This window comes from Bubalus kerabau, chromosome 17, assembly GCF_029407905.1.
Source record: "Bubalus kerabau isolate K-KA32 ecotype Philippines breed swamp buffalo chromosome 17, PCC_UOA_SB_1v2, whole genome shotgun sequence".
Classification (NCBI taxonomy): Eukaryota; Metazoa; Chordata; class Mammalia; order Artiodactyla; family Bovidae; genus Bubalus; species Bubalus kerabau.
In genome coordinates this window covers 51,937,831-51,963,759 of record NC_073640.1, presented here as the reverse complement: position 1 = coordinate 51,963,759, position 25,929 = coordinate 51,937,831, and the positions used below count along the sequence as shown (strand labels likewise).

Genomic DNA, 25,929 nt, shown 5'->3' with positions numbered 1-25,929 from the left:
CAGGTGAATATGGAGGATGAGGCAAAACTTCATAGCCCAATTCTTTCAGCTTCTGAAACGTTGGCTGTGTGATTGGGCATTGTGTGGTTGGGCATTGTCATGGAGAACAATTGGGCCTCTCCTGTTGACCAATGGCAACCCACTCCAGTATTCTTGCCTAGAGAATTCCGTGGGCAGAGGAGCCTGGTGGGTCCCAAGGGGTCCCAAAGAGACATGACTGAGTGACAAGCAGACATGTTGACAAATACTGGCTGCAGGCGTTGAAGTTTTGGGTGCATCTCATCGATTTGCTGAGCATGCTTCTCAGATGTAATGGTTGGGATTCAGAAAGCTGTAGTGAATCAGTCAGGCAGCAGACCACCAAACAGTGACCATGACCATGAACCTGGCTAGGTTCAAATCCCAGCTCTCTCACCTACTAGCTGTGTGACCTTGGGCAGGTCCCTTGGTCTCAGTTTTCTCAGCTGTGAAGTGGGGATATAGTCATACCTGCTTCAGAGGTTGCTAATCTGACCAGTAGTAAAAGTTTCCGTGAAGTTTGGCTGGATTATACTGATTGCAGCACTCATTTAGGGAGTCAAATAGTAATGCATTTGGCTCCTCCTGGAGCCTGTTTTCTCCTGTGCAAGGATCTCCAAGTTAGTGATGATGCTGGATCCTTAAATGTGATGGGAATTCTTCCTGGAACTAAAGAATATAAGACCTCCTGCCTGGATACCTGACTAAGTAACAGCAGGTGTTCAACACCAAGGTCTTTACTTAGAGCCTGGTTAGGGACTCTCCAAGGGACAAGTGGTGGGGACTAAGAGCGACAGACTCTGGATCTTGGTGACCCTACCCCCTTCCTCTTCTGCGGATTCTGTTTGTTGATTAATTCACAATCTGAATACAGCCGGAAGGAGAGGGTGTCTGGAGAATACCGGAGGTGTGGATGGGAGAAGCTGGCTTGTCACTTGGGGTCGAAGCAGTGGGGAGGAGGGGGCGGGACAATGAGAAGGGAGGGGCGGCGAGACCACGGGAGTAAGAAAGAGCAAATGAGGGCCGGTGGGTGGTTCTGGGTTTTAAGAAGGGAGGGCAGGAGTATGAAAAAGGCGGAGAAGGCAATCAGGGCATGTGGAGCAAGGTGATGGCCTGCTGGGGAGGAGCAGCATGTCGAGATGCAGGGTGGGACTCAGTCAGGGCTCTGTGCGGCCCCGGAGGGAGCTGGCTGCCTGGGACTGTGGTGCAAGTAGGGGAGAATGGAGGGACTGGGGGGAGTCTGGGAACTTGAGGATAGGGCTGGGAGGCGGCTGATGGGGTTTAGGGGGTGCGGGGATGACAGGCGTGTGGCTGGCAGGGGCGGGACTGGTGGAGGCTGGAGGTCATGGACACTGACGTCTTGACACTGGATCTCCAGCAGCGGCAGCCTGGCCTGGCGAGGACGACCTGTGGGCCTCTGGGCGCCTGCCCACCAGGGTCCCCGCTCCGGACCGCGAACCCGAGGAGGTGCTGGACCTGAACCGACTGCCCAACGAGCTGCTCCAGGATGTGCTGAGCTACCTGCCCCCAAGCACGCTGCTCGGGCAATCCTGCCAGGTGTGCCGGCGCTGGGTGGTGGACGTCTGGGACCTGTGGCGGAGCATCCTGCCCTGGAAACACCCCGATCTGTGGCCCGTCATCCGACCCTGCCTGCCCCCTGCTGACGACCCCGGGCCCTGTATCCTGGGCCGCTTCTGCGAGGCAGACCCATAGAACGCAACCTCCTCCGAGACTCTCAGAGCTCTCGTGGCCTAGGTGGGAGCCCAGGGAAGGGTCCTTGTGGGAGTGGGAGGGAGGATTCGGTAGCCTTGTATTTGGTGGGGGCGCGGCAGGGGATCATAGGGGAGACCCATGGGACTTTAACTGAACTTTAACTTTTTAACTTTTAACTTTAACCTTTAACTTTTTAAGGTGGACCACGAACCTGGGCACAAGTCTTTTTTACTTAACATGTGGCTTCCAAAAACATAGCTTGGTGATGCACTGCATGATGGAGGGAACCTATAGAGGCATTCCTGAAGTCTTTTCTCCGTTCTGCCACAGTCCTGGTAACAAGTAAATGTCCCTCCCTATTCCCCAACTACCAGGGCGGTAGTGAGAACTTGCCTCTTTTTTACTTTTCTCCTTCTTTCTTAGGTGGTTTCTAAAGAAGAAAGTATTGGACCTAGAGGAAGAGGGCCTATGGCCAGAACTCCTGGATAGTGGAAAGATTGAGATTTCTGTCTCTGCCTGGTGACCGTGACTATAAAAACAGCCTTTAGCTAAGTGCTGACCTTGACATGGGTGATGTCATTTAGGCCTCCTAACAATCCCTTGGGCTTCCCAGGTGGCTCAGTGGTAAAGAATCTGCCTGCAATGCAGGAGACCTAGGTTCGATCCCTGAGTCAGGAAGATCCCCTGGAGAAGGAAAAGTAAAGTGTTAGTTGCTCAGTTGTGTCCGATTCTGTGTGACACCATGGACTGTAGCCCACAAAGACTGTACCCTGTCCATGGAATTCTCCAGGCAAGAACATGGTAGTGGGTTGCCATGCCCTTCTCCAGGGGATCTTCCTGCCCCAGGGATCAAACCTGGGTCTTCTGCATTGCCATGAGATTCTTTACCATCTGAACCACCTGGAAAGCCCATGTGGAGAAGGAATTAACACCGCAATCTGGTATTCTTTCCTGGGAAGTCCCATGGACAGAGGAGCCTGGCGGGCTACAGTCCATGGGGTTGCAAAAGAATCAGACACAACTTCAGTGACTAAACAACAACCTCTTAAGATGAAGGAATAGTGATGACTTTACCACTCTCATAGCCTTAGTACTTAGCAGAGTTCAGTCTCTGAACCCTCCCTTAACCCCCAAAGGAAGCTGGATTGGAAAATGCCTGGTTGGATTCAACATAGATTCAACACATTCACTTAAGTCAAGAACAGAATGCTAAAAAAAAGAACATAAAGTTGCCTGCAAATAGCACCCTCAGCACCCCTCATGCCCCATTCCCAACACTTCTAACCCAAAGGTAGTGCCATCCTGAATTCTGTTACCATAGATCAATTTTACCCATTGTGATACTATATATATACACATATATATTAATATATATATAAATACATTTATGTATATATGGTGTCATATGTAGTATGTATCTGATTTCTTTCAATAACATATTTGTAAATTCATTCATAATTGTCTATAACTACAATTAGTTTACTTTCATGACTGTATAATATCTTATTGAATATACTATAATGTATCCATTTACCACTGATGGACATTAGATGTTGTTTTCTTTGAATGTTGCTGGGTATCTCTTCATCTGTTTATTTAGATTCTCCTGGATGCTTTTAAAACACTAAGAAAATTATACCTTAAATCATTACCACTGTTCAGTTCAGTTCAGTCACTCAGTCATGTCCAACTCTTTGCAACCCCATGAACCGCAGCACACCAGGCCTCCCTGTCCATCACCAACTCCCGGAGTTTACCCAAACCCATGTCCATTGAGTCGGTGATGCCATCCAACTGTCTCATCCTCTGTTGTCCCCTTCTTCTCCCACCTTCAATCTTTCCCAGCATCAGGGTCTTTTCAAATGAGTCAGCTCTTCACATCAGGTGGCCAAAGTATTGGAGTTTCAGCTTCAACATCAGTCCTTCCGATGAACACCCAGGACTGATCTCCTTTAGGATGGACTGGATGGATCTCCTTGCAGTCCAAGGTACTCTCAAGAGTCTTATCCAACACCACAGTTCAAAAGCATCAATTCTTTGGTGCTCAGCTTTATAGTTCAACTCTCACATCCATACATGACCACTGGAAAAACCATAGCCTTGACTAGACGGACCTTTGTTGACAAAGTAATGTCTCTGCTTTTTAATATACTGTTTAGGACTCAGATGGTAAAGCGTCTGCCTACAATGTGGGAGACCCAGGTTCGATCCCTGGGTTGGGAAGATCCTCTGGAGAAGGAAATGGAAACCTGCTTCAGTACTCTTGCCTGGAAAATCCCATGGACTGAGGAGACTGGTAGGCTACAACCCATGGGGTCGCAAAGAGTCGGACATGACTGAGTGACTTCACTTTTCACATAGGTTGGTCATAACTTTCCTTCCAAGGAGTAAGCGTCTTTTAATTTCATGGCTGCACTCACCATCTGCAGTGATTTTGGAGCCCCCCAAAATGAAGTCTGACACTGTTTCCACTGTTTCCCCATCTATTTCCCATGAAGTGATGGGACCAGATGCCATGATCTTAGTTTTCTGAATGTTGAGCTTTAAGCCAACTTTTTCACTCTCCTCTTTCATTTTCATCAAGAGACTCTTTGGTTCTTCTTCACTTTCTGCCATAAGGGTGGTGTCATCTGCATATCTGAGGTTACTGATCTTTCTCCCGGCAATCTTGATTCCAGCTTGTGCTTCATCCAGCCCAGCATTTCTCATGATGTACTCTGCATGTAAGTTAAATAAGCTGGGTGATAATATACAGCCTTGATGTACTCCTTTTCCAATTGGAACCAGTCTGTTGTTCCATGTCCAGTTCTGTTGCTTCCTGACCTGCATACAGGTTTCTCAAGAGGCAGGTCAGGTGTCTGGTATTCCCATCTCTTGAAGAATGTTCCACAGTTTATTGTGATCCACACAGTCAAAGGCTTTGGCATAGTCAAGAAAGCAGAAATAGATGTTTTTCTGGAACTCTCTTGCTTTTTCCATGATCGAGTGGATGTTGGCAATTTGATCTCTGGTTCCTCTGCCTTTTCTAAAACCAGATTGAACATCTGGAAATTCACGGTTCACGTATTGCTGAAGCCTGGCTTGGAGAATTTTGAGCATTATTTTACTAGCGTGTGAGATGAGTGCAATTGTGCAGTAGTTTGAGCATTTTTGGCATTGCCTCTCTTTGGGATTGGAATGAAAACTGATCTTTTCCAGTCCTGTGGCCACTGCTGAGTTTTCCAAATTTGCTGACATATTGAGTGCAGCACTTTCGCAGCATCATCTTTTAGGATTTGAAATAGCTCAACATCTTTGCCACCAATGAGACATAGAAGAAATAATGTGGGAGGAGGTACCTTGAAGAGCACGGCTCTAGGTCATTACTTCTTTTTTAAAATTTTTATTTATTTTTAATTGAAGGATAATTGCTTTACAATGTTGTGTTGGTTTCTCCATATATAAATCAGCTACAAATATACATATGTTCCTCCTTCCTGAACCTCCCTCCCATCTCCCACCCCAAGGTCATTACTCCTAAAATGAACATACATGCAGGCCAGCTGGGGACTGGGTTTAGTGCAGATGGATTCATTGCAGAGGCAGAGGGATCAAGCTTCCAAAGGACATGGATGGTGCTAGTCCTGGGGCTCACAGCACCATTTTGGATTTGTAGACATGGGAAGGCCTCTCTGGTGGAGGAGGCAGATGCCCAAAGAGATGGGATGGCAAGTCTAGCCTTTAAGGTCTTCCTTCTCCCACAGGTGGTTCGAAGGAAGAAGCAATAACCATGTATATCAGCTAATTGTCCAAATTGTAGATGTCAACAAGACTATCCTGGATCAGTTCTCTAAGAGTAGCTTTCACATCGGGCAGTGCAGAAGGAGAGAGCCCTTGAAGGTCAGTCTGTGTGGGGAAAAGGGTGAAGGGAGAGGTTGGTGGAGCCTATGTTAATCTACTACTGTATAACATACAAACAGCCCGAAGCATTAGTAGCTTAATATCAGCAGCACTCATTTTATCTCCTCTCATGGTTTCCTGTTAGGAGCTGCTAGGAGCTTCTGACTCCAGTCTCTCATGAAGTTCCATTTCAGACACTGGCTGGAGCTAAAGGGCAGGGTGGGCTGTGGGTGTGTACACAGCAGCTGGTGGCTGGCCAGGCAGCTCTTGGTTTAGTCTCAGAGCTTGGCCATGGGATCCCCCTGCGTGGTCTAATTTAGGCTTCCTCACAGTATGGCGGCTTCAAGGCAGGCAGCTGCTTCCTGTTGGCTCAGGGCTCCATGAGGCTGCTGGAGAAACCAGCAGAAGCGGCATTGCCTCTGTGATCCTGCTGTGGAAGTCACTTGGTGAAAGTCATTCAGCATCACTCCCACCACACTCTTGGTTACAATGAAACCTGCTCAGATTCAAGGTGGGTGGGAATTAGACTCCACCCCTGGGTGAGGAGTGGCATGATTCTAGAAGGATGTGTGGAAGTGGAGACATTGTTGCAGCCATCTAGGGAAAATACCACCTGCCAGAAGGCCCCCAACTCAGCCTTTGAAGGCACAATGGAGCTTATCTCTTTTTCTCCCTGAAGGTCAACCATGTGTTCTCCAGCCTTGAGAAGGGTGTTCTCTTTGTGTCTGTGGAACAGTGGATCTTAGTCATGGATTTCAACAATGAGCCAAGTGGAGTCAAACTTACCAACACCAGTTTGCTCAACTCCAGTTTGATTGTGCAGGTCACCTATCCTAGTCAAGAGCTATCCTTGGAGAACAACCACCCCATGGATGTCAGGAACTTTGCGTGCGGGCACACTGTTTCTCTAATTAAGGACTTGTAGCTCCTGGCCATCCTGGGATCTCTTGGGTCCAGTTGAGGGTCCTACTAGAAGAAAATTCCTGCTACTTCTATAAGGCAGGCCCTGTTCTTCTGATTGGAAACCCATGGGTGAGCACAGGGAAAGGCTGGGTCATGAAAGGGCTCCTCACCAGGGGCCCTCTGGTTCAGCCCCCCTGCCCTCTGCCCTTGTCTCCTCCCAGGCCTGCTGTAGAGGCTTCACTGGCCCGTGCAGGAAGCCCCCTCCTCATGTCTGAACTGGAAGCTCATTCCTATGACCAAGAAAATTCCAGCCCCTGTAGGGGATGAATTTCATTTTGTGAGGTTTTAAGATCAGGACCAAGACTCACAGCTGAGAGTGAACCAACTCAAAAATGTTTGGAGACAGAGGGTTCTGCCCACCCTGTGAACAATGATGTGGTCCCCTGAGCCCAACCTTATCCTGGATCGTGTGGTGTATAAAATTGTTACATTTTGAAATTCTTTTAAATATGGAGAGAATAAATCAGGAATATCTCTGCCAATCATAGATAATAAATGTAGTATTATTTTGCCGAAAGCGTCTCAGCTCTTTTTAAATAGAAATTCAATGTTACAACCTTGGTGACTACTGGGTTCAGAGTAAGGAGCTGTTTCAGTTGAAAAATTGTACAGAAGGAAACACCAAGAGGTGTTCTCCAGTGAAGAGAATGGAAGAGTCAGAACCCTATTTCCCAAGCCCTAAGCAAATCATGGGATCAAAAGTTATCAATCAGGGTTAAAAGCCTTGGGCAGGCGGTGGATGTAGGCACAGTGTCAGAGTGACACCACATTTGTGACATTCTGGCCACGAGGGTGAGAGAGAACCGTGCAATGGCAGGAGCCGGCTGTCCCCACCCCAGTCCAGGGACCATGGCTGCCCCCTCCCTGCTGCAGGATCCCTAAGGAGCTCCAGGTCTCCAGATGGGAAGCAGATGAAGCCGCTGCTGCCTTTGACGTGTCCACCCTGAACTGTTCCCCCACCTGCAGTAGAAGATGGGACACACCCCGAGGGGGACGGTGTTTTGTCAGTTTCATCCAAAGGGGAATTGACAGGTTGACAGGCTGAAATAGACCTGAGAGTTGTGCAGACCTAAGAGGAGTGACCACATGTAGTGTGTGGTTCTGGAGTAGATACTGGTGTGGACAATTAAGCTCTGAAGGATATTTTTGGGTCAACTGAAGGAATTTAGATAGGAGGAATGAGATAGAAATTTATAGATTTATAAGAAGGGAAAGATGGAGACCATTGCCTGGGGAAAAAGCAAGCACAGAATTATATATATATATATATATACACACACACACACACACACACTCCTTAAAAGAGTCCCAGGTGGCACTAGTGGTAAAGAATCCACCTACCAATGCAGGAGACCCAGGTTCTATCCCTGGGTTGGGAAGAGCCCCTAAAGGAGGGCATGGCAACCCATGCCAGTATTAGATTTGGACACAACTGAAGCGACATAGTATAGCATAGCATATATACTCTTATATGTTATGTAGAACATATTTGCATATACGGACATATCCATATGTGCTAAAATAAATTAATGTATATTTACATAGCCTTGTGTTTGTATTCTAGACTATCTTCTGGATATATGTATATAGAATAAGAATATGAACTAAAATGTTACAGGGTTTACTGCAGTGGTGAACGGTGAATAGAGGTGAGTTTTGTACTTACTGATTTTGCCTATCTGAATTTCTTACTTTCTACCTGTGTGTCTAGAAATATAATGTTACAGACAAATATAAAGCATCCCCCAAATGCAATTTCTCTTCCTTTCCAGAAATACCTATGCTTATTTACTTATTTGTTGTTTTTTAAATTTGCCTGAGCTGTGCCGCTTGCCTGGATCTTAGTTCCTTGACCAGATATTGAACCCATGCGCTCAGAAGTGAAAGTGCAGAATCTTAACCACTGGACTGCAAGGGCATTCCCCAGATATAACCACATTCAGAAGACATCTTTTTTTTTTTCTAAGTGAGTTGATTTTTTTAAAGGTTAGTTTATTTTTGGTTGCACTGGGTCTTCCTTGTTGCATTCAGGCTTTCTCTAGTTGGAGTGATCTGAGTCTACCCTTCGTTGCGGTGTGTGGGCTTCTCTCTGAGGTGGCTTCTCTTGTTGGGGACCACAGGCTATAGGTGAGTAGGCTTCAGTAGTTGTGGCACAGGGGTTTAGTTTCTCCGTGTCATGTGAAATCTTCCCAGACCAGGGATCGAACCCATGCACTGGTAGGCGGATTCTTATCCACTGTACCACCAGGGAAGTCCTAGAAGACATCTTTGCTGACTAGATTTTTTGCTTTGTTATAGAGAATTCTCAGAGAAGACAATGGCACCCCACTCCAGTACTCTTGCCTGGAAAATTCCATGCACAGAGGAGCCTGGTAGGCTGCAGTCCATGGGATCGTTAGAGTCGGACACGACTGAGCGACTTCACTTTCACTTTTCACTTTCATGCATTGAAGAAGGAAATGGCAACCCACTCCAGTGTTCTTGCCTGGAGAATCCCAGGGACGGGGGAGCCTGGTGGGCTGCCGTCTATGGGGTCGCACAGAATCAGACACAACTGAAGCAACTTAGCAGCAGCAACAGCATAGAGAATTCTAAATTATAAGCAAATGTAGAGAGAAGAGTATTATAACTTCCACATATCTATCAGCCAGAAACATGTATCGACTTACGGCCAGTCTTCAATCCACAGCACTATCAGTTCTCTCTTCTTATATATATATATATTTTTAAATATTTTTTATTTTGACAGGATCTCAAACTTAAAGAGATATTGTGGTTATGGCACATAAACATTTTTTCCCTGTGAAATATTTAGTAAATTTCCAACTTGATGCACCACCAACATCACTGCAAAATCTTTTTGTGTGTATTTTCTGCAAATCCGGACATACTTCTACATAACTACAATACAACCATTGGAATAATGAAGCTCGTGTTGAATAAATAACAGAAAGGCTTAGCATAGCTTTTCTCTCTTCTTAGAAATACCTGTTTGCAAGGTGAGCCCTGGCTGGCAGCTGGAAACTTGAATTTTGGAAGTGTCCCCACTGTTTCCTAACTGATAAGAAGGCTCATTATACTTAGACTGTGCAACCAAGATGGTTTCTGCTTGACCCCCGCTTTCATTTGGGGAATCCATAATTCTGTTACATGCCAGAAAGAGGGTCCTCCATGTCCAGGTCCCAGTGACACCCCAGGGTGCTGGGTCTCTCATGAGCTTCCCAGGACATCGCTCATGTGTGACTGCCTTTTTGTTGCTGTGGGAAAATTTCACTCTGCATGACCCCCGCGAGGGAAGGGGGAGGACAGAGAGAAGAGGCACATGGATTCTCCCAGTCTCTGCTTTAGTGTTTTCCCCTGAGGATCAGGCTGTGCATCCTTTCTGCACTCCTGTAGTATATTTCAGGAGTGAGTCTGAGACAGACCTGGGACCTGGGACCCTTTGCTGAAAAGCGCTGCAATGTTTGAACCTGGATGTACCTCTCCTCGAACATGCATGCATGCTAAGTGGCTTCAGTCATGTCCAAGTCTTTGCAACCCCATGGACTGTAGCCCACCAGACTCCTCTGTCCATGGGATTTCCCAGGGAAGGATACTGGCTTGGGATGCCATTTCTTCTTTCAGGAGCTCTTCCTGACCCACGGATCGAACCTACATCTCCTGCATTGGCAGGTGGATTCTTTACCACTGAGCCACTAAGGAAGCCTGAGCCTCAGTTTACTACTACTACTAAGTCACTTCAGTCGTGTCCGACTCTGTGCGACCCCATAGATGGCAGCCCACCAGGCTCCCCCGTTTACTGAGGCTCCAGCCTCGGTTTACTCTTTTGTAAATGGGAGGAGCCATAGTACCCACAGCTTAAGATCCAGTAAGAGGTTAAATGATCTTTCCATCTGATCACTTCATTATTGTTATTACTATTATTATTGTGTAGGTCAAACAAAGGACAGTTGTGAGATCGACTTTGGGAGTGGTCCCTCCACTTCAATCTCTTGGAAGAGTTTGAGAGGGATCAGTGTTAAGTTCTACTTTGAATGTTTGCTAGAATTTCCCAGTGAAGACATCTGGTCCTGGATTTTTGTTTGTAGGGAGTTTTTATTTTTTTAAGATTTATTTATTTATGCTGTGGACTCTGTAGTTGTGGTGCACAGGCTTGGTTACTCTATGGCCTGTGGGATCTTCCCAGACCAGGGATTGAACCCGAGTCTCCTCCATTGACAGGCAGAATCTTAACCACTGGACCTCCACGGAAGCCCCTGTAGGGAGTCTGTAAATTACAGAGTCTATTTCACTTCTAGACATAGGTTTGTTTTTAACCAAAAAAAAAAAAACAAAAACTGTTTATTCATAATACAGTTTTTTTAAAGATTTATTTATGTATTTAATTTTGTCTGCACACAGACTCTCTAGTCGTGTCATGCAGGCTTGAGAGCCCTTGGGCTCAGTAGCGGTGCCACATGGGTTTAGTTGTTCCCAGACATGTGGGGTCTTAGTTCCCGGACCAGGGATCGAACCCACATCCCCTGTATTGCACTGCACCACCAGAGAAGTCCCCCACACAAGGAATTATTAATGTCTTTTAAAATACATGAGATCACCCATTACTGATATTTTCTAAATGAGCAGTTGCCAGCATGGAGTAATATGACCAGGCAGGATACGCCAGAGATGCAGGCAACTTTGGCTGAACCCTTATTGGGAATGTTCACATAGTCTGTGATTTTGGATATTCCAGCTAGACAGTTTGATGAGAAGCAAGTAGTGGCTTCTTCTAGAAGGAGGGAACCCCTCCACACCCACCAGGCCCATCTCCCCCTCAGACTGGAGCCCTCCTCCCCATCCCCCACCCCCTCTGCAGACCTTCCATAACAAACTCTCCCTCCAGACCCTCCTGTCCCACTCCTTGCCCCACCCAGCTCTTTCTTTTCAAAACCCCCAAGGTGCGCGTGTCCCTCTCCAGATAGGTTGGTGCTTTGATCTTTTTTTTTTTTTTTTCCTTTGGCTGCACAGTGAGGCTTGTGGGATCTTAGTTCCCCAACCAGGGATCCGGGTCCCCCGCACTGAGAGCTCAGAATCCTAACTCCTGGACCGCCAGAGAATTCCCGGTGCTTTGATGTTTAAAGCCTCTTATTTTATTGTAAAGCCTATAAAATTGCCTCTGGCCTGAACTTTTCTTAAGGCTTTGATTACTTCATTTCCAAGCGTGGCTTCAGTGGAAGGAATTACTTCTTGAGGCAGAAGAAGTTATATGGATTTTGTGGCCCTTTTCTGCTCTTAACATCCCCCGCGCCCTGCCATTCTGGGTTGGATGGGGAGCTGAGAAGCCTTTGTCAGAAATCCCAGCTCTAAACTCACATCCCCCACACCACTACTCCAGGAGACATGGGCACGTCAGGGCTGAAACACCTTGCAAAGGGCTTGAATCCAACACCCAGGGCTGCCCCACTCAACCCTATCTCTAGGGAGTGGGGCTCTTTTCTAATCCCTCCCACTCTCCAGAGAGAGGAGATTTTGTTAACTACTTACCCACTTCCTCCTAGGATCCCTGGGACCCTCCATCCACACAAAGGGCCCATTCCCAGTTCAGTTCCTTCCCTGGAATCAAAATACCTCCCAGCTCACCACTCTATTCCTGTTAACAAGATAGGAGAACCAGGGCCAGGGAAGCCAAGTTGACGGAGGTTTTAATGCCTTCATTATATTCACGTAGCAAGCCTGCTGGTGCTCCTCCAAGGTTCAGGAATTTTCTACTTCTGCAAACCAGACTGGCAGGTCCCTACCTCCCACTTCCCAAGCACACCTCCAGAGATGCACCTTGGTCCCTACTCAACACTTCCCTGCCCATCCTTGTGGCTTCACTGGGTCAGAGCCCACCACAACTTCCCTGCATTTATGGCAAATAGCTTCTCATGCAGCCTTTACCACCTTGAGATGAAATATTCAGGGACTTCCCTGGTGGTACAGTGGATAAGAATCCACCTGCCAGTGCAGGGGCCATGGATTCAATCCCTGGCCTGAGAAGATTCCACATGCCGCTGAGTAACTAAGCCCGTGGACCACTGCTGAGCCCATGTGCTGCAATTACCGAAGCCTGCGTGCCTAGAGCCCATGCTCCTCGACAAGAGAAGCCACGGCAATGAGAAGCCCAAGCACCGCAGTGAAGAGTAGCCCCAGCTTGCCACAACTGGAGAAAGCCAGAGTACAGCAATGAAGACCCAGAGCAATAAAAATAATTAATTTTTTTTTAAAAAGAAATGAAATACCTAGATAATGAAACCTACCTCCACTGAGAATTCTTTAAATGTTAATAAAATGTCCCAAAGTATTTATGTATAGTGGAAAGCTGAAATAAAAGGAGAGAAATTCATGAGTAAAAGAATACATATTTCAATATGCAAATGATACCTGAACTTGATTCCAGTAAGTTTCAGCTACTTAAAGTGCAGTCCATGGAGGACAGCCATCAGTACCCCTTGGGAATTTGTTACAAGTGCAGACCTCCTTCAGAGTCAGATTTTAAAACCTCTGCAGGATATGTGAAAAATCCCCAGGGCATACAGACTTCTTGTGTGGGTGTGCTCAGTCGCTCAGTCATGTCCAACTCTTTGTGACCCCATGGACTGTAGCCCACCAGGCTCCTCTGTCCATGGGGATTCTCCAGGCAAGAATACTGGAGTGGGCTCCATAACCTGCACTTGCCAAGTGGCGCTAGTGGTAAAGAACCTGCCTGCCAATGCAGGAGATGTAAAAGACATGGGTTCGATCCTTGAGTGAGGAAGATCCCCTGGAGGAAGAAATGGCAACCTACTCCAGTGTTCTTGCCTGGAGAATCTGGTAAGAATCCCATGGACAGAGGAGCCTGGAGAGCTACAGTCCACAGGGTCCCAAAGAGTTGGACATGACTGAAGCACCTGAGCACGCATGGCAGGCAAGGCTTCATAACACCCACAGCTGGCACTGCCTAGATGAAGAGATTTTGCCCTTTTCTGAATTGGAGCATAATAACTAGTAAAGTGCCAACAATGCCAAGAATATTCTTCCAATTAACCCAGTAGTTGAACTCCTGGACCTTTCAGGGTCTATTTTCACTCTCTACTGCTGCTGCTAAGTCGCTTCAGTCGTGTCCGACTCTGTGCGACCCCGTAGACACCGGCCTACCAGGCTCCTCCATCCTTGGGATTCTCCGGACAAGAACGCTGGAGTGGGTTGCCATTTCCTTCTCCAATGCATGAAAGTGAAAGTGAAAGTGAAGTCGCTCAGTCATGTCTGACTCTTCGCAACCCCATGGACTGCAGCCTACCAGGCTTCTCCGTCCATGGGAGTTTCCAGGCAAGAGTACTGGAATGGGTTGCCATTGCCTTCTCCGGACACTCTCTACATTTACAGACAAACTGGAATTAGGTTCAAGGCTTAGCTTAACAGGCTTTCCTCCTGCAAGAAAACACCCAGGACATTGACTAAAAGGAGGAAGAATCCAGGACAGTTCTCCCTTAAGGGGTGCTGTCCTGTATTGTGACACCAAAATGCACCCATAATTTCCCCAAAGGCCCCTGGGGTGCTTTGTACACCTTCCTCTCCTGGGAGCTATTATGCTCTAATCATTACCTTCCAGGCAGCAGGCTCCTGGAATCCAATTATTTTTTTCTGTTTAACTGGAGTACATCACGGAGTGTAATTCCAGGAATTAACAGAGATGGTGTCTGAGGAAGAAACCGAAGAACGGAAACAGACTTGTCAGTTTCTGCCCTTTTATGCTACTTGAAGCTTTTAGACTGTTTTTTAAACCACTTTTTGAACTCATGTGTGCATGGGTGCTAAGTTGCTTCAGTCGTGTCCAAAGCTTTGGGACCCTCTGGACAGTAGCCCACCAGGCTCCTCTGTCCATGGGATTCTCCAGGCAAGAACACTGGAGTGGGTTGCTGTGCCCTCCTCCAGGGGATCTTCCCGACCCAGGGATCGAACCCACAACTCTTACGTCTCCTCCATTGGTAGGCAGATTCTTTACCACTAGTGCCACCTGGGAAGCCCAAACTCATGTTTGGATCCTGATTGATTTTCATAATCTCATTATTAAACAGAGTCCCACAGTTTAAACATTACATCAAAAAATAATGTATTGCTTTGGACAGAAGGCTGTGATTTCTAAGATTTGCTTCAAATTGCCTGTGGGAGCAAGTGCATGGGAGTAGAGATGAAACAGGATTAGTTAGGAGTTAACTGTTAGAGCTAACTGTTACTGGTGTTCCTTCCACTCTTCCACTTTGGGAAAAACTGCATTGAAAAATGTACGTATTGAAAAGAAATGTGCCATGTATTACAGTCAGTCCACCTCTTAAAATTCAAGGTCTCCCTGCGCGGACTGCTATGGCTCCCTTTCCCTTTCCCTTCTCTATTTCCCGCAGCATGGATCACCTTCCAACACAGATGTCATTCACATGTCACGTCTACTGCTCATCATGGCCCATGTGAATCACAGTCTGATTTAACGATTACTCCATAATGAAACAGTTTTTCTACAATTGTGAAGAAGATGTTGGGGAGCTGACAGGAGATTTCCCAAAAGTATCTAATTTGTTTATTAGGTCTCCTGCTCACCATATCACTCTCCCTTAGAAGGTAAGTTCCACGTGGGCAAAAATCCATCATGGTTTTACTTGCTGATATTTAAAATTAAATGCGTAGCGTGCATTTCATTTTTCTTGGATAGAGTTGGTACAGAGGTTAAAAGCAAGAATTCTAGAGCCCGCCAGGCTAGGTTCAAATCCCATCTCTGTCACCTACTAGCTGTGTGACCTTGGTCAGGTCACTTGGCCTCAGTTTCCAACCTGTGAAGTGGAGACATAGCCCCCATCTTAGTGGGTTGCTCCTGTCGTTGTTCAGTAGCTAAGTCGTGTCCAACTCTGCAACCCCATGAACTGCAGCATGATGGGCTTCCCTGTCCTTCACTGTCTCCTGGAATTTGCTCAAACTCATGTCCATTGAGTCAGTGATGCTCCTCTGACTGGTAGTAAAAGGCTCCATGAAGGTTGGCTGGGTTTATTACAGGTTACAACACTCTTTTAGGGAGTCAAATAGAAGTGCACTTGGGAGACTTCCCTGGTGGTCCAGTGGCTAAGATTCCACATTCTGGATGCAGGGGGCCCGGGTTTGATCCTTGGTCAAGGAACTAAATCCCACATGCCACAACTAAAGATTCCCCAGCAAAGACTGAAGACTTGGACTGCTGCAACTAAGGCCCAGCACAGCCTAATACATAAATAAATATTAAAAATTAAAAATAAAAAAAGAGCATTTGGCTCCTGTTGCAGCCTGTTTTCTCCTGTGCAATGATCTCTGGAATAGTGATGCTGGATCCTCCAAGGTGATGAGAATTGTTAAAGGAGCTAAAGGATGTGAGGCCTCCCACCCAGATGGCTGACTGAACAACAGCAAGTGTTCAGCACCAACTGAACTCAGAGCCTGGTTAGGGACACTCCCAGAGGCCACTGGTGAGGATGGCAGGTGACAAGACTGAATACTTCCCCCAACCTCTCCCTCTTCTGAAGTTTCGGCTCAACTGAGCAGCTACCTCCAAGGTCCCAATACAGCCCCAAATAGAGAGGGTTTCTGGAGATCACTGGAGGTGGAGATGGGAGGGAAGGACTAGTAAGTCGAGGCAGAGGGAGGAGGAGAAGGCCAGCGAGAAGGGAAGGGTGGGCAGAGAATGTGACGTAGGGAAGAGAGTGGGGGTGTCGCCGGGTGGTGCTGGGTATTAAGAAGGGAGGGGCCGGGGAATAAAAAGCGGGCGCCTGAAGCTAGCTAGGTGAAAGCTTGCAGAGCAATGCCTGAGACGCAAGGTAGGACTCGTCCCAAGGGGTTGGCTGCGGGGGCTGTGCTGCACGCGGAGGAGGGACAGCAGGCGTCTACTGGCGAGGGCGGATGCAGAGTCTGGGGTCTTGAGGAGGGGACTGTGGGTGGTGAGGATGGAGAGGCAGCTGGCGGGATTTAGGGGCTGAAAGTCTCGGGGTATGGCTGGCAGGGGTGGGGCTGGCGGAGGTTTCAGGCCCCCGAAACCCTGAAGTATGACCCTGGTTTTCCCGCAGTGGTAGCCCAGCCTGGTAAAACGAGAATGGATAGCTCGGCCTCCGGTGGGACCTGCCCGCCTGGGTCCCGCCTCCAGATCCCAAACCCGGGAGGCAGTGGACGTGGACCAACTGCCAAACGAGCTGCTCCAGGAGGTGCTGAGCTACCTGCCCCCAAGCACGCTGCTCCGGCAATGCCGCCCGGTGTGCCGGCGCTGGCGAGACGTGGTGGACGGCTGGGACCTGTGGCGGAGCATCCTGCCCTGGAAACACCCCGACCTGTGGCCCGTCATCCGCACCTGCCTGCCCCCTGCTGACGACCCCGGGCCCTGCATCCTGGGCCGCTTCTGCGAGCTCAGACCCATAAGACGCAACCTCCGGAACTCTCAGAGCTCTCGTGGCCTGGGTGGGGAGCCCAGGAAAGGGGTCCTCAAGGATGCGGATGAGAGGGTCTTGAGAGGTTTAGCCTCATGGGAAACCTATGGGACTTCTCCGTGGGCTGGAGGGCTGGTCGGGAACTTGGTCACAAATCTCTTTTTTTTTTTAACTTTTTTATTTTGTAGGTATAGCAGATTAACAATGTTGTGATAGTTTCAGGGGAACAGCGAAGGGACTGTCATACATATCCGTGTATTCATCCCCCACCCCTCCAAACCCCCTCCCATCCAGGCTGCCACATATTGAGCAGAGTTCCATACAATCAGTCCTTGTTGGTTATCCATTTTAAATATAGCAGTGTATACATGCCTACCCCAAACTCCCTAACTATCCCTTTCCCCGCCCCCATCACACACCTTTTTCATTTTACACAAGACCTCCAGAAATCCATGGTTCAGCAAAGTTGGGACCCCTTGGCAATAGAGGGTCATGCCTAGGGCCCTTCGCAGATGAGCTTCCAGGGTGCCTACCAATGAATATCCCTACTCCCCAAGGGCCAGGACAGTGGTGAGTTCTTGTTATGGGTTCTCACTGATTTATGTTCTGCTTTCTTAGGTGGTGTCATAAAAAGAAACAAGTGTTGGACCTGGAGGAGGGGAGGGTCTGTGGCCAGAAATCCTGGAGAGTGGAAAGATTGAGATTTATGTCTCTGACTGGTGAGTGTGACAAAAACAGCTTTAAAAACAAAGCTGACCTTGGCATGGGTGACAAAGCATATAGGCCTCCCAGCAAGCTCTTAGATTAAGCAGGAAGGGAAAAGACTTCACCACCACCAGGGCTTTACTACTTAGCGGTGTCCACTCCCTGAACCCTCGCCCAACCCCCAAAACGGACCTGGATGGGAAGATGCCCGATTAGATCCTATACAGAGGACTTGGTTCAGGAGGAGGCAAGATAGAGTTGGCTAAGAGATCAGATTCTGGAGCCAGACCTCCCACACTCAAACCGTGGCTTCCTGGTTTTGTGGCCTTGGGCAAGTCACAGGTGCAAGACAGGGCTCCATGTCAGCCACAGAGCCAGTGCTTCGAAGTGTGACCTGTTTCATCGCCCTTCATGATCCTTGATCCTGTGGGTTAGTGTGTGTTTTGAAGTCTCAAACTGAGTAGTTCAGAAAGGGGAGATGACTTCCCCTAGTGGCATCACAGAACCTGGCATTAGGCTCATGCTTGCTGACTCCAGAGCTTGTGCTCTGTATGCTGGTTTTGAAACCATGATGGTCCGTGAGCACCTTCCATGGGATACCTGACTCAGACAATTTCAAGGGAGGCAAATTCCAAACCTCCACATCTTTGTTCTCTGTTTTAAATAACTCAGCTACAGATCACATCTATGGTGGGAGCATCATATAGTTATTCTTCCCAATTGCTATCTCATAATCCTGCAGTTTTACAGAAAAAGAAAGCCCCTTATTGTGTTATATGGTCCCCAGACATAAAGAGTACTTGAGAGATAAGCAGAGTGACCAGCTGAAATTTTGGCCTTACCAAATTTCCTTTTTTTTTTTAAATGGTCCATTCTGTGCACAGCCTGATGATGAAGGTTGGGGATTTTGGAAACTCAAGGGCTTTTGGTTTTTTTTTTTTTTGACTGCACTGGGTCTTAGTTTCCAGCATGCGGGATCTTTGACCTTGCAGCATGTGAACCCTCAGGTATGGCATGTGGGATCTAGTTCCCTGATCAGGGATTGAACCCCAGCCCCCTACATTGGGAGTGCAGAGTCTTAGCCACTGGACCACCAGAGAAGTCCTGTGCTTATTTCATTTCTTCACTTTTTAAGTTTTTTGGCCGTGCTGCCAAATATAAATACCTTAGTTCCCTGACCAGGGATGGAATCTATGCCTCCTGCAGTGGAATCATGGAGTCCTAACCACAAGACCACCAGGAAGTCCCCCAAACTTACTTTCAATCAAGGCACCATAAACTGCCCTCTCTGCAAATCCATCTCATTAGAAGATGTATTTACCGTCAAATTCTGTTTTTAATTCTTTATCAAACTATTATAGCATATTTGTATGGCTTTGAGCAATAGTGTACCAGTTGATTGTAATAATCAGTAACTCCTTCGGAGAAGGCAATGGCACCCCACTCCAGTACTCTTGCCTGGAAAATCCCATGGACGGAGGAGCCTGGTAGGCTGCAGTCCATGGGGTCGCGAAGAGTTGGACACGACTGAGCGACTTCACTTTGACTTTTCACTTTCATGCATTGGAGAAGGAAATGGTAACCCACTCCAGTGTTCTTGCCTGGAGAATCCCAGGGACGGGGGAGCCTGGTGGGCTGCCGTCTATGGGGTCGCACAGAGTTGGACACGACTGAAGCGACTTAGCAGGAGCAGCCTCAGTTTTGCCATACATCACCCAGAAACCCTGAAAACTCCCAATGCCTGGGTCACACTCCATACCAAGTAAATAGGAGTGTCTAGGATGAGAGAGCCAGGTGTCAAGGTCTTTGAAGTTTAGAGCCTACTACAAGGTTAGAGGTCACGATGTCAAGAGCACCTTTCAACTGCCAGGTAGGGGGATTCTCAAAGCCACCCTCAGCCTCAGTAATTGACTAGAAAGACATAGGCTTGAATGAAAACTCTATACCATTAGTTTATTAAAGGGAAAAAAGTACAGATAAAATTAGCCAAGGGGACGATCACAGGGCAGCATCCAGGAGAAGTATCCAACACCAGACTTCCATTGCCCTCTCCTCCCCATGGAGTCAGGATGTACAATTGACCTGGCCTCCGTGGGTGACAGTATACAGGGAGTAATGCCAACCAGGAAGCTCGCCTGAGTTTATAGGGGCTTTATCATATGTTTAATCTCAGCCTCCAGGTCAGCTAATATTGCCTGAAGCATCTAAGTCACATTGCTGGTCTTCCTGGAGTGACCAGCCCCCATTATAGACTATCAATGTGGACATGGCCAGCACTCGACAATCACAGTGGCAGGCTGTCCCCAGGCAAACAAGGTTACTCCTGTCAGACATAAAATCCCAAGGGTCCAGAGATTACATCCCAGAAGCAGAGAGCAAAGACTATATGTTGGGACCTGCCTATGGGAGGAGGTGCTTCCCAGGTGGCTCAGTGGTAGAGAATTCGCCTGCCAATGCCAGAGACTCAGGTTTGATCCCTGGGTCAGGAAGATCCCCTGGAAAGGGGGATGGCAACCCACGCCAGTATTCTTGCCTGAGAAATCCCATGGATAGAGGAGCCTGGCAGGCTACAGTCCATGGGGTTGCAAAAAAAGAGTCGACATGACTTAGCAACTAAACAACAACAACAGTGGGTGGAGGTACCTTGAAGCCTGTGACTCCAATTCATTACCTGAAATGAATGTGCGTGAAGACCAGCTGGCAGCTTTTTTTTTCTCATGGGCTCATTGTGGGATCTTAGTTCCCTCTTCAGGGATCAAACCCATTCCTGTTGAATTGGGAGCATGGGGTCTGGACTGCCAGGAAAGTCCCTGGGGAGCTTATTTAATGCAATTCATTGGGGTTTGTTGGGTATAGGCAAGATCCAAGCTGCCAAGGAACCCTGATGGTGCTTGGCCTGGGGACCACATTTTGGATTTGCGTACATGCAGAGGCGATACACATGAAGTGGGCAGACATCCAAAAAGATGAAGCAGCAAGTCCAGCCTTCAAGGTCTCCCTTATCGCATAGGTGGACCAGCCGACGTGGCTCTGACAATTTGTATCATCTCATTGTCCAACTTCTAAATGCCAACCAGTCCATCCTGGGTGATTTCTATGTTATGCCTGTTCCCATCGGCAGTGGACAGTGTCTCCTAGGTGGTGAGTCTCTGACAGGGGTGAAGGGAAAGGATGGTAGAGTTTCTGATGAACTAATGTTACATAACAAATTGCCCCCAAATTTAGTGGCTCAGTATCAACGGCACTCATTTTATCTCCTCTCATGGTTTCTATGAGGAGGGCTCTGCTGGGAGTTTCTGGCTCTGGTCTCTCAGGTGGTTCCCTTCAGACACTGGCTGGAGCCAAAGGGCAGGGTGGGCTGTGAGTGTGTACACAGCAGCTGGTGGCTGGCCAGGCAGCTCTGGGTTTAGTCTCAGAGCTTGGCCTGGGGATCTCCCTGTTTGCTGTAGCTGGGGCTTCCTCACAGCATGGCGGCTTCGGGGCAGGCAGCTGCTTCCTGGTGGCTCAGGGCTCCACCATGAGGCTGCTGGAGAAACCAGCAGAAGCTGCATTGCCTTTGTGACACCCACCATGGAAGTCACTTGATGAAAGTCACTCAGCATCACTCCCACCACACTCTTGGTTGCAATGAATCAACCTGCCCAGATTCAAGGGGGTGGGAATTAGACCCCACCCCTGGGTAAGGAGTGGCATGATTCTAGAAGGATGTAAAACTGGAGACATTATGGCAGCCATCTGTGGAAAATATCGCCTGCCCAAAGGCCCTCAACTCAGCTTCTGGAGGCTCAAGGAGAATTACTTCTTCCTTTCTGTAGGTCAGCCATGTGCTCTCCAACTTCAGTGTGTGCCTTGATTGAAAAGGGACTTCCCTGGTGGTCCAGTGGTTAGGACTCCATGATTTCATTCCAGTGTCACTAGGCAGGTTCATCTGCCCTAGTCCAGGGCTGACCTTGAAGACTACCCTACCTGACCGTACCTTCCAGGAGCTGGGACCACTGGCCGGGCCTTCTCAGTAATCAGTGACTTGTAGCTCCCTGGCCTCCTGGGATCTTCTGGGTCCATTTGAGGGTCTTGATTCTTCTATATATGCTGAATGGTGACAGTTATGAGCGGAACGTCTGATCCAGCAGTGACTAGGGTGGGAGTGGAGGCAGGTGTCTAAGTCCCTGACCCTTCTGCACCAGCCATCCATGAACTTGGCATAGAGCCTAGAGGAATCGTTAGCATCACCTCTGAAGCCAAGACTGTGCTTAGCCACTCAGTCATGTCCAACTCTTTGCAACCCCATGGACTGTAGCCCACCAGGCTCCTCTGTCCATGGGGATTCTCCAGGCAAGAATACTGGAGTGGGTTGCCATGCCCTCCATGGGATCTTCCCAACCTGGGGATCAAACCCAGGTCTCCTGCATTGCGAGTGGATTCTTTACCATCTGAGCCACCAGGAAAGCCAAGACTGCCAGGTTTCAAATTCCAGCTGTGACAAACTAGATACTCTGTATCTGTCCCATCCCTCCAGTCCCACTTCCCATTTCCAACTACTATCCTGGGAAGGTACACACTTTGGGTTACTTTCTCCTTTTTCTACCTATGTTTGTCCCACAATTATCATACAGCATTGTTCTGTTTTTAAGTTACGTGGAAATATTGTACTCACCAACCTACAACTTCATGTTTACCCTGAGGACCTGCTTTTGAATTAGTCCATATTATTACCTAGAGATCTTGTCCTTTTGTGTGTCAGTATTTAACTCTTTTTAAAGTGCCCTTCAATAACGTTTCATAAATTTTTTATAGAATACTGCATATTTTTTGTTAGATTTGTTCTGAGCTACCTTAGGCTTTTGTAAACGGACTTTAAAATTTTTAATTTTCTATATTTATTCTTGGTTGTGCTGAACCTTCATTGCTGCTCACAGGTTTTCTCTACTTGTGGTGAGCAGAGACTGCTCAGTGCTCGGTCTTCCCGCTGTGGTGGCTTCTCTTGTTGCAGATCACGAGCTCTGCAGTGCTTGGGCTTCGGTAGTTGTGGAACATGGGCTTTGTGGCTCCGAGGCATGTGGGATCTTCCCAGACAAGGGATAGAACCCGTGTCCCCTGCGTTGGCAGGTGGATTCTTAACCACTGGAGCACCAGGGAAGTCCCTAAAATTTGTTTAACAAAATAATTCCTAATTATCAAAACTACCATCTTTACCTTTTCTACATTCAGTAATATTAAGTATGGGCTTCCCACAGGGTCGCACAGAGTCGGACACGACTGAAGCAACTTAGCGTGCACGAAATGTTAAGCATATTCACATTGTGGTGGGGCCAATTTCCAGAACACTTTTCATCTTGTAAAACTGAAACTTTTTACCCATTAATCAACAATCCTCCATTCTCTCCACCTCACCCCCAGCAACCACCATTCCACTTGGTCTCTATGAATTTCCCTACTCTAGGGACCTTGTCTAAGTGGCATCATACAGTTTTTGTCTCTTTGTGTCTGGCTTATTTCTCTAATGTCCTCAAAGGTCATGTTGTAGCATGTATTAGAATTTCTTTTTTAAGGCTGAATAACATTCAAGCCTTAAAAGCACCACATTCTGCTTATCCAGTCGTCTGTCAAGGAACACGTGGGTTACTTCCACCTAGGGCTGTTGTAAATATTTCTATAAACATGGGTGTACAAATATCTCCTCAAGACTCTGCTTTCAGTTCTTTTGGGTATTTATCCAGAAGTGGAATTGCTGGATCATTTATGGAATTAATTTTTTTTTTAACTTTGAGCTTTCACACACACACACAAAAGGAGAGAACATAGCATAATAAAACCTCATGTCCCCATCACCCAGATTCAACAGTTATCAAGCTCACTTCTTGTGTTATGTTTTAAGTTTGTACTGAAATTATAAGGTATGCCCAGAAAAGTGCAATCTAAACCCATCTAACCAGCTAATGACTAAGAAATCAGACCCGGCCTCTTGTGCCTCCAGGGTTGTCTCACATCTTGGTTGCAGCTTGTGGGATCCTTGCTGGGTCATGCAGGATCTTTCTCCGCAGCTCTCAACCTGTGGTGTGCAGGCTCCAGAGCTCACGGGCTCTGGAGTTGTGATGCAGGCTTAGTCGCGCCACAGCATGTGGGATCTTAGTTCCCTAACCAGGGATCAAATCCAGGTCCCCTGGATTGCAAGGCAGATTCTTACCCAGCAGACCTCCAGGGAAGTCCCTTATGCTTAATTTTTTTTCTCTTCCTGTTTCAAATATAAATTTTATTTCATCATTTCCCTCCTTCGAGTATTATTATTTCAATAGAAAACATTAGGTGATCAAATATCTGGTCCCCGATGCCAGGGTGGTTGCTCACCTGCCCTGAATTCATCATGTTCTTTGATGCCAGTCTTAAGAGCCCAGTTTTTCCTTTCCTTTTAGGGGGTTATGCTAGAGAATATTTCACAAGGACTGATAGTCGATTCTAGGTTGTCCAATAGGACTTATGCCAATTTCATCCTGTATGTGCCTTATGCATGGCCTTTATAGAGAGCAATAGATAAAATCAATAGTTTCAGGTCATTTAGACATCCTTATTTAATTGGAGTTTTGAATATACACTGCAATGTGCAAGACTTTATTACTCTATAAATGATATAGAATAAAATCAACAGAGCCAACAACAATAACAAAGTCAGAAGCAGATATTTAAGCCAACCAGAACTGAACCATTTACCAAAGATTTCATTTAGACTAAAAAGTGTGTCCTTTGACGGACTTTTTACTTTGTATGTGAGTCATTAGATGTTTATATTAGAGGACTCATATGATGTGAAAATACAGCATTGTCTGAATTACCGCACAAGTTTGTCCCTGCAAAGTAGTTTTAAAAATCAAGAGCCATTTGGCTTTGCAGCATCAGCTTTTCATCATAGAAACTTCAGAATCGTATAAATTAATTGAATGTACTAAACAAACATATGCTAATGGGAATACTTTAATAGCGTATAGGAATATCTGAAAAGTCAGTGATGAGAATTACAAGGGGCTCCTATTAGTCTTATTGACCGATGAATTTGATGACAAAATCCAGTGATTGGTTAAATTGCCCCCAGTAGTCATTGCCCTCAGTAGTGATAGTGTCATTAAAGAGTTTAATAAATTTTAATTTTGATTGCAAGACAGACATTTGGTAACAGTACATTTGAACTGGTACAATGTGTCTTTCAGGTGTGGCCCAGACTCTTCAGTCAGCTGCCTGCTACTCTTGTCATTTTCTTCTCTTCTGAGCTTGGTGATGTTTGTCTTAGTTCAAATTAAATGCTAGAAATAGCCATCAGAGTCCCTTCAGGTGGAGACTGAGAGATGTTAATCCATGAATTAATGTCTCTCAGTTTGTCAGTGCATGGGTTGGTAATAATATCTGATAAGTTTCTTTCTATCGTGGCTGCAAACAATCATTTTTTAATGTCCTTTCCAATAAACAAAATCTCTGGATTGTAATCCATGATCCTCCCCATCTCCTGGGAGCTATTTGTAAAAGTAGTTCCCAATTTTTTAAAAGTATCTCAATAATGTAATGTGTTTCCTTTGAGCCATCTTGGGTGAAAATTTTCAAAACACTGTTTTCCCCATAAAACTACTTTCTCAGATGTCCAATGTACATGATGAAGTATCAGCAATTGGGTTTCAACAGACACTAATGTTTGGTTTGGTTTGGTTTTATTAGAGCTAAACCATATTTGTGTGCTGGGGTCAAAATTCCTCCTTTTGCTGTATCTGTTTCTCTTTATTAGTAGCAATTTCTTGAACCCATAGGAAAAAACCTTTTATTGGGCTAGCAGGGTTAATGGAGAAAAGTGGACATTTTCACAGCTGGGCAGAATAAATATTTAAAGCTGCCTGTTTGGCTGCAGCATCAGCAAGTGATTTCTTTCAGCTTCCATAGGGTCAGATTTGGAATGCCTGGTGTTTTAATAATTGATAGCTGCTTTGGCAGTTGTATAGTAGCTATATAGCAATAATAACGTGTCAATCAGTTTTCTAATTTTTTTTTTGTAGGTTGCCCTGAAGATGTTAAAAACTTTATTGTTGGGATTTCTCTGGTGATCCAGTGGCTCAGACTCCACATGCTGGGTTCGATCCCTGGTCAGGGAACTAGATCCCACTTACAGCAATGAAGATCGAAAATCCCAATTGCCAAAACCTAGATTGGGCACAATCAAATAAATAATTTTTTAAAGGTA

The 25,929-nt window shown here is 46.8% G+C and overlaps 2 protein-coding genes across 2 annotated transcripts; both read left to right on the top strand.

Moving 5' to 3' along the window:
* The first annotated feature begins 1,111 nt into the window (after positions 1-1,111).
* On the top strand, positions 1,112-25,929 carry LOC129631845 (F-box only protein 27-like). The gene is made up of 4 exons (XM_055553105.1): positions 1,112-1,228; positions 1,397-1,773; positions 17,628-17,728; positions 25,745-25,929. The coding sequence occupies exons 1-2, from the start codon at positions 1,150-1,152 to the stop codon at positions 1,729-1,731; spliced, it is 414 nt and encodes a 137-aa protein (XP_055409080.1). The 5' UTR covers positions 1,112-1,149; the 3' UTR covers positions 1,732-1,773; positions 17,628-17,728; positions 25,745-25,929.
* On the top strand, positions 15,593-17,236 carry LOC129630649 (F-box only protein 27-like). Its single transcript, XM_055551155.1, has 2 exons — positions 15,593-15,598; positions 16,662-17,236. Exons 1-2 carry the CDS (start codon positions 15,593-15,595, stop codon positions 17,220-17,222), a joined length of 567 nt encoding a protein of 188 aa, XP_055407130.1. The 3' UTR covers positions 17,223-17,236.

Bases quoted from the DNA above. Each gene is read 5' to 3' on its own strand.
- LOC129631845 (XM_055553105.1), top strand. From the start codon at position 1,150: ATGTCGAGATGCAGGGTGGGACTCAGTCAGGGCTCTGTGCGGCCCCGG. The intron at 1,229-1,396 runs GTAGGGGAGAAT...CTGGATCTCCAG, and splicing joins TGCCTGGGACTGTGGTGCAA to CAGCGGCAGCCTGGCCTGGC.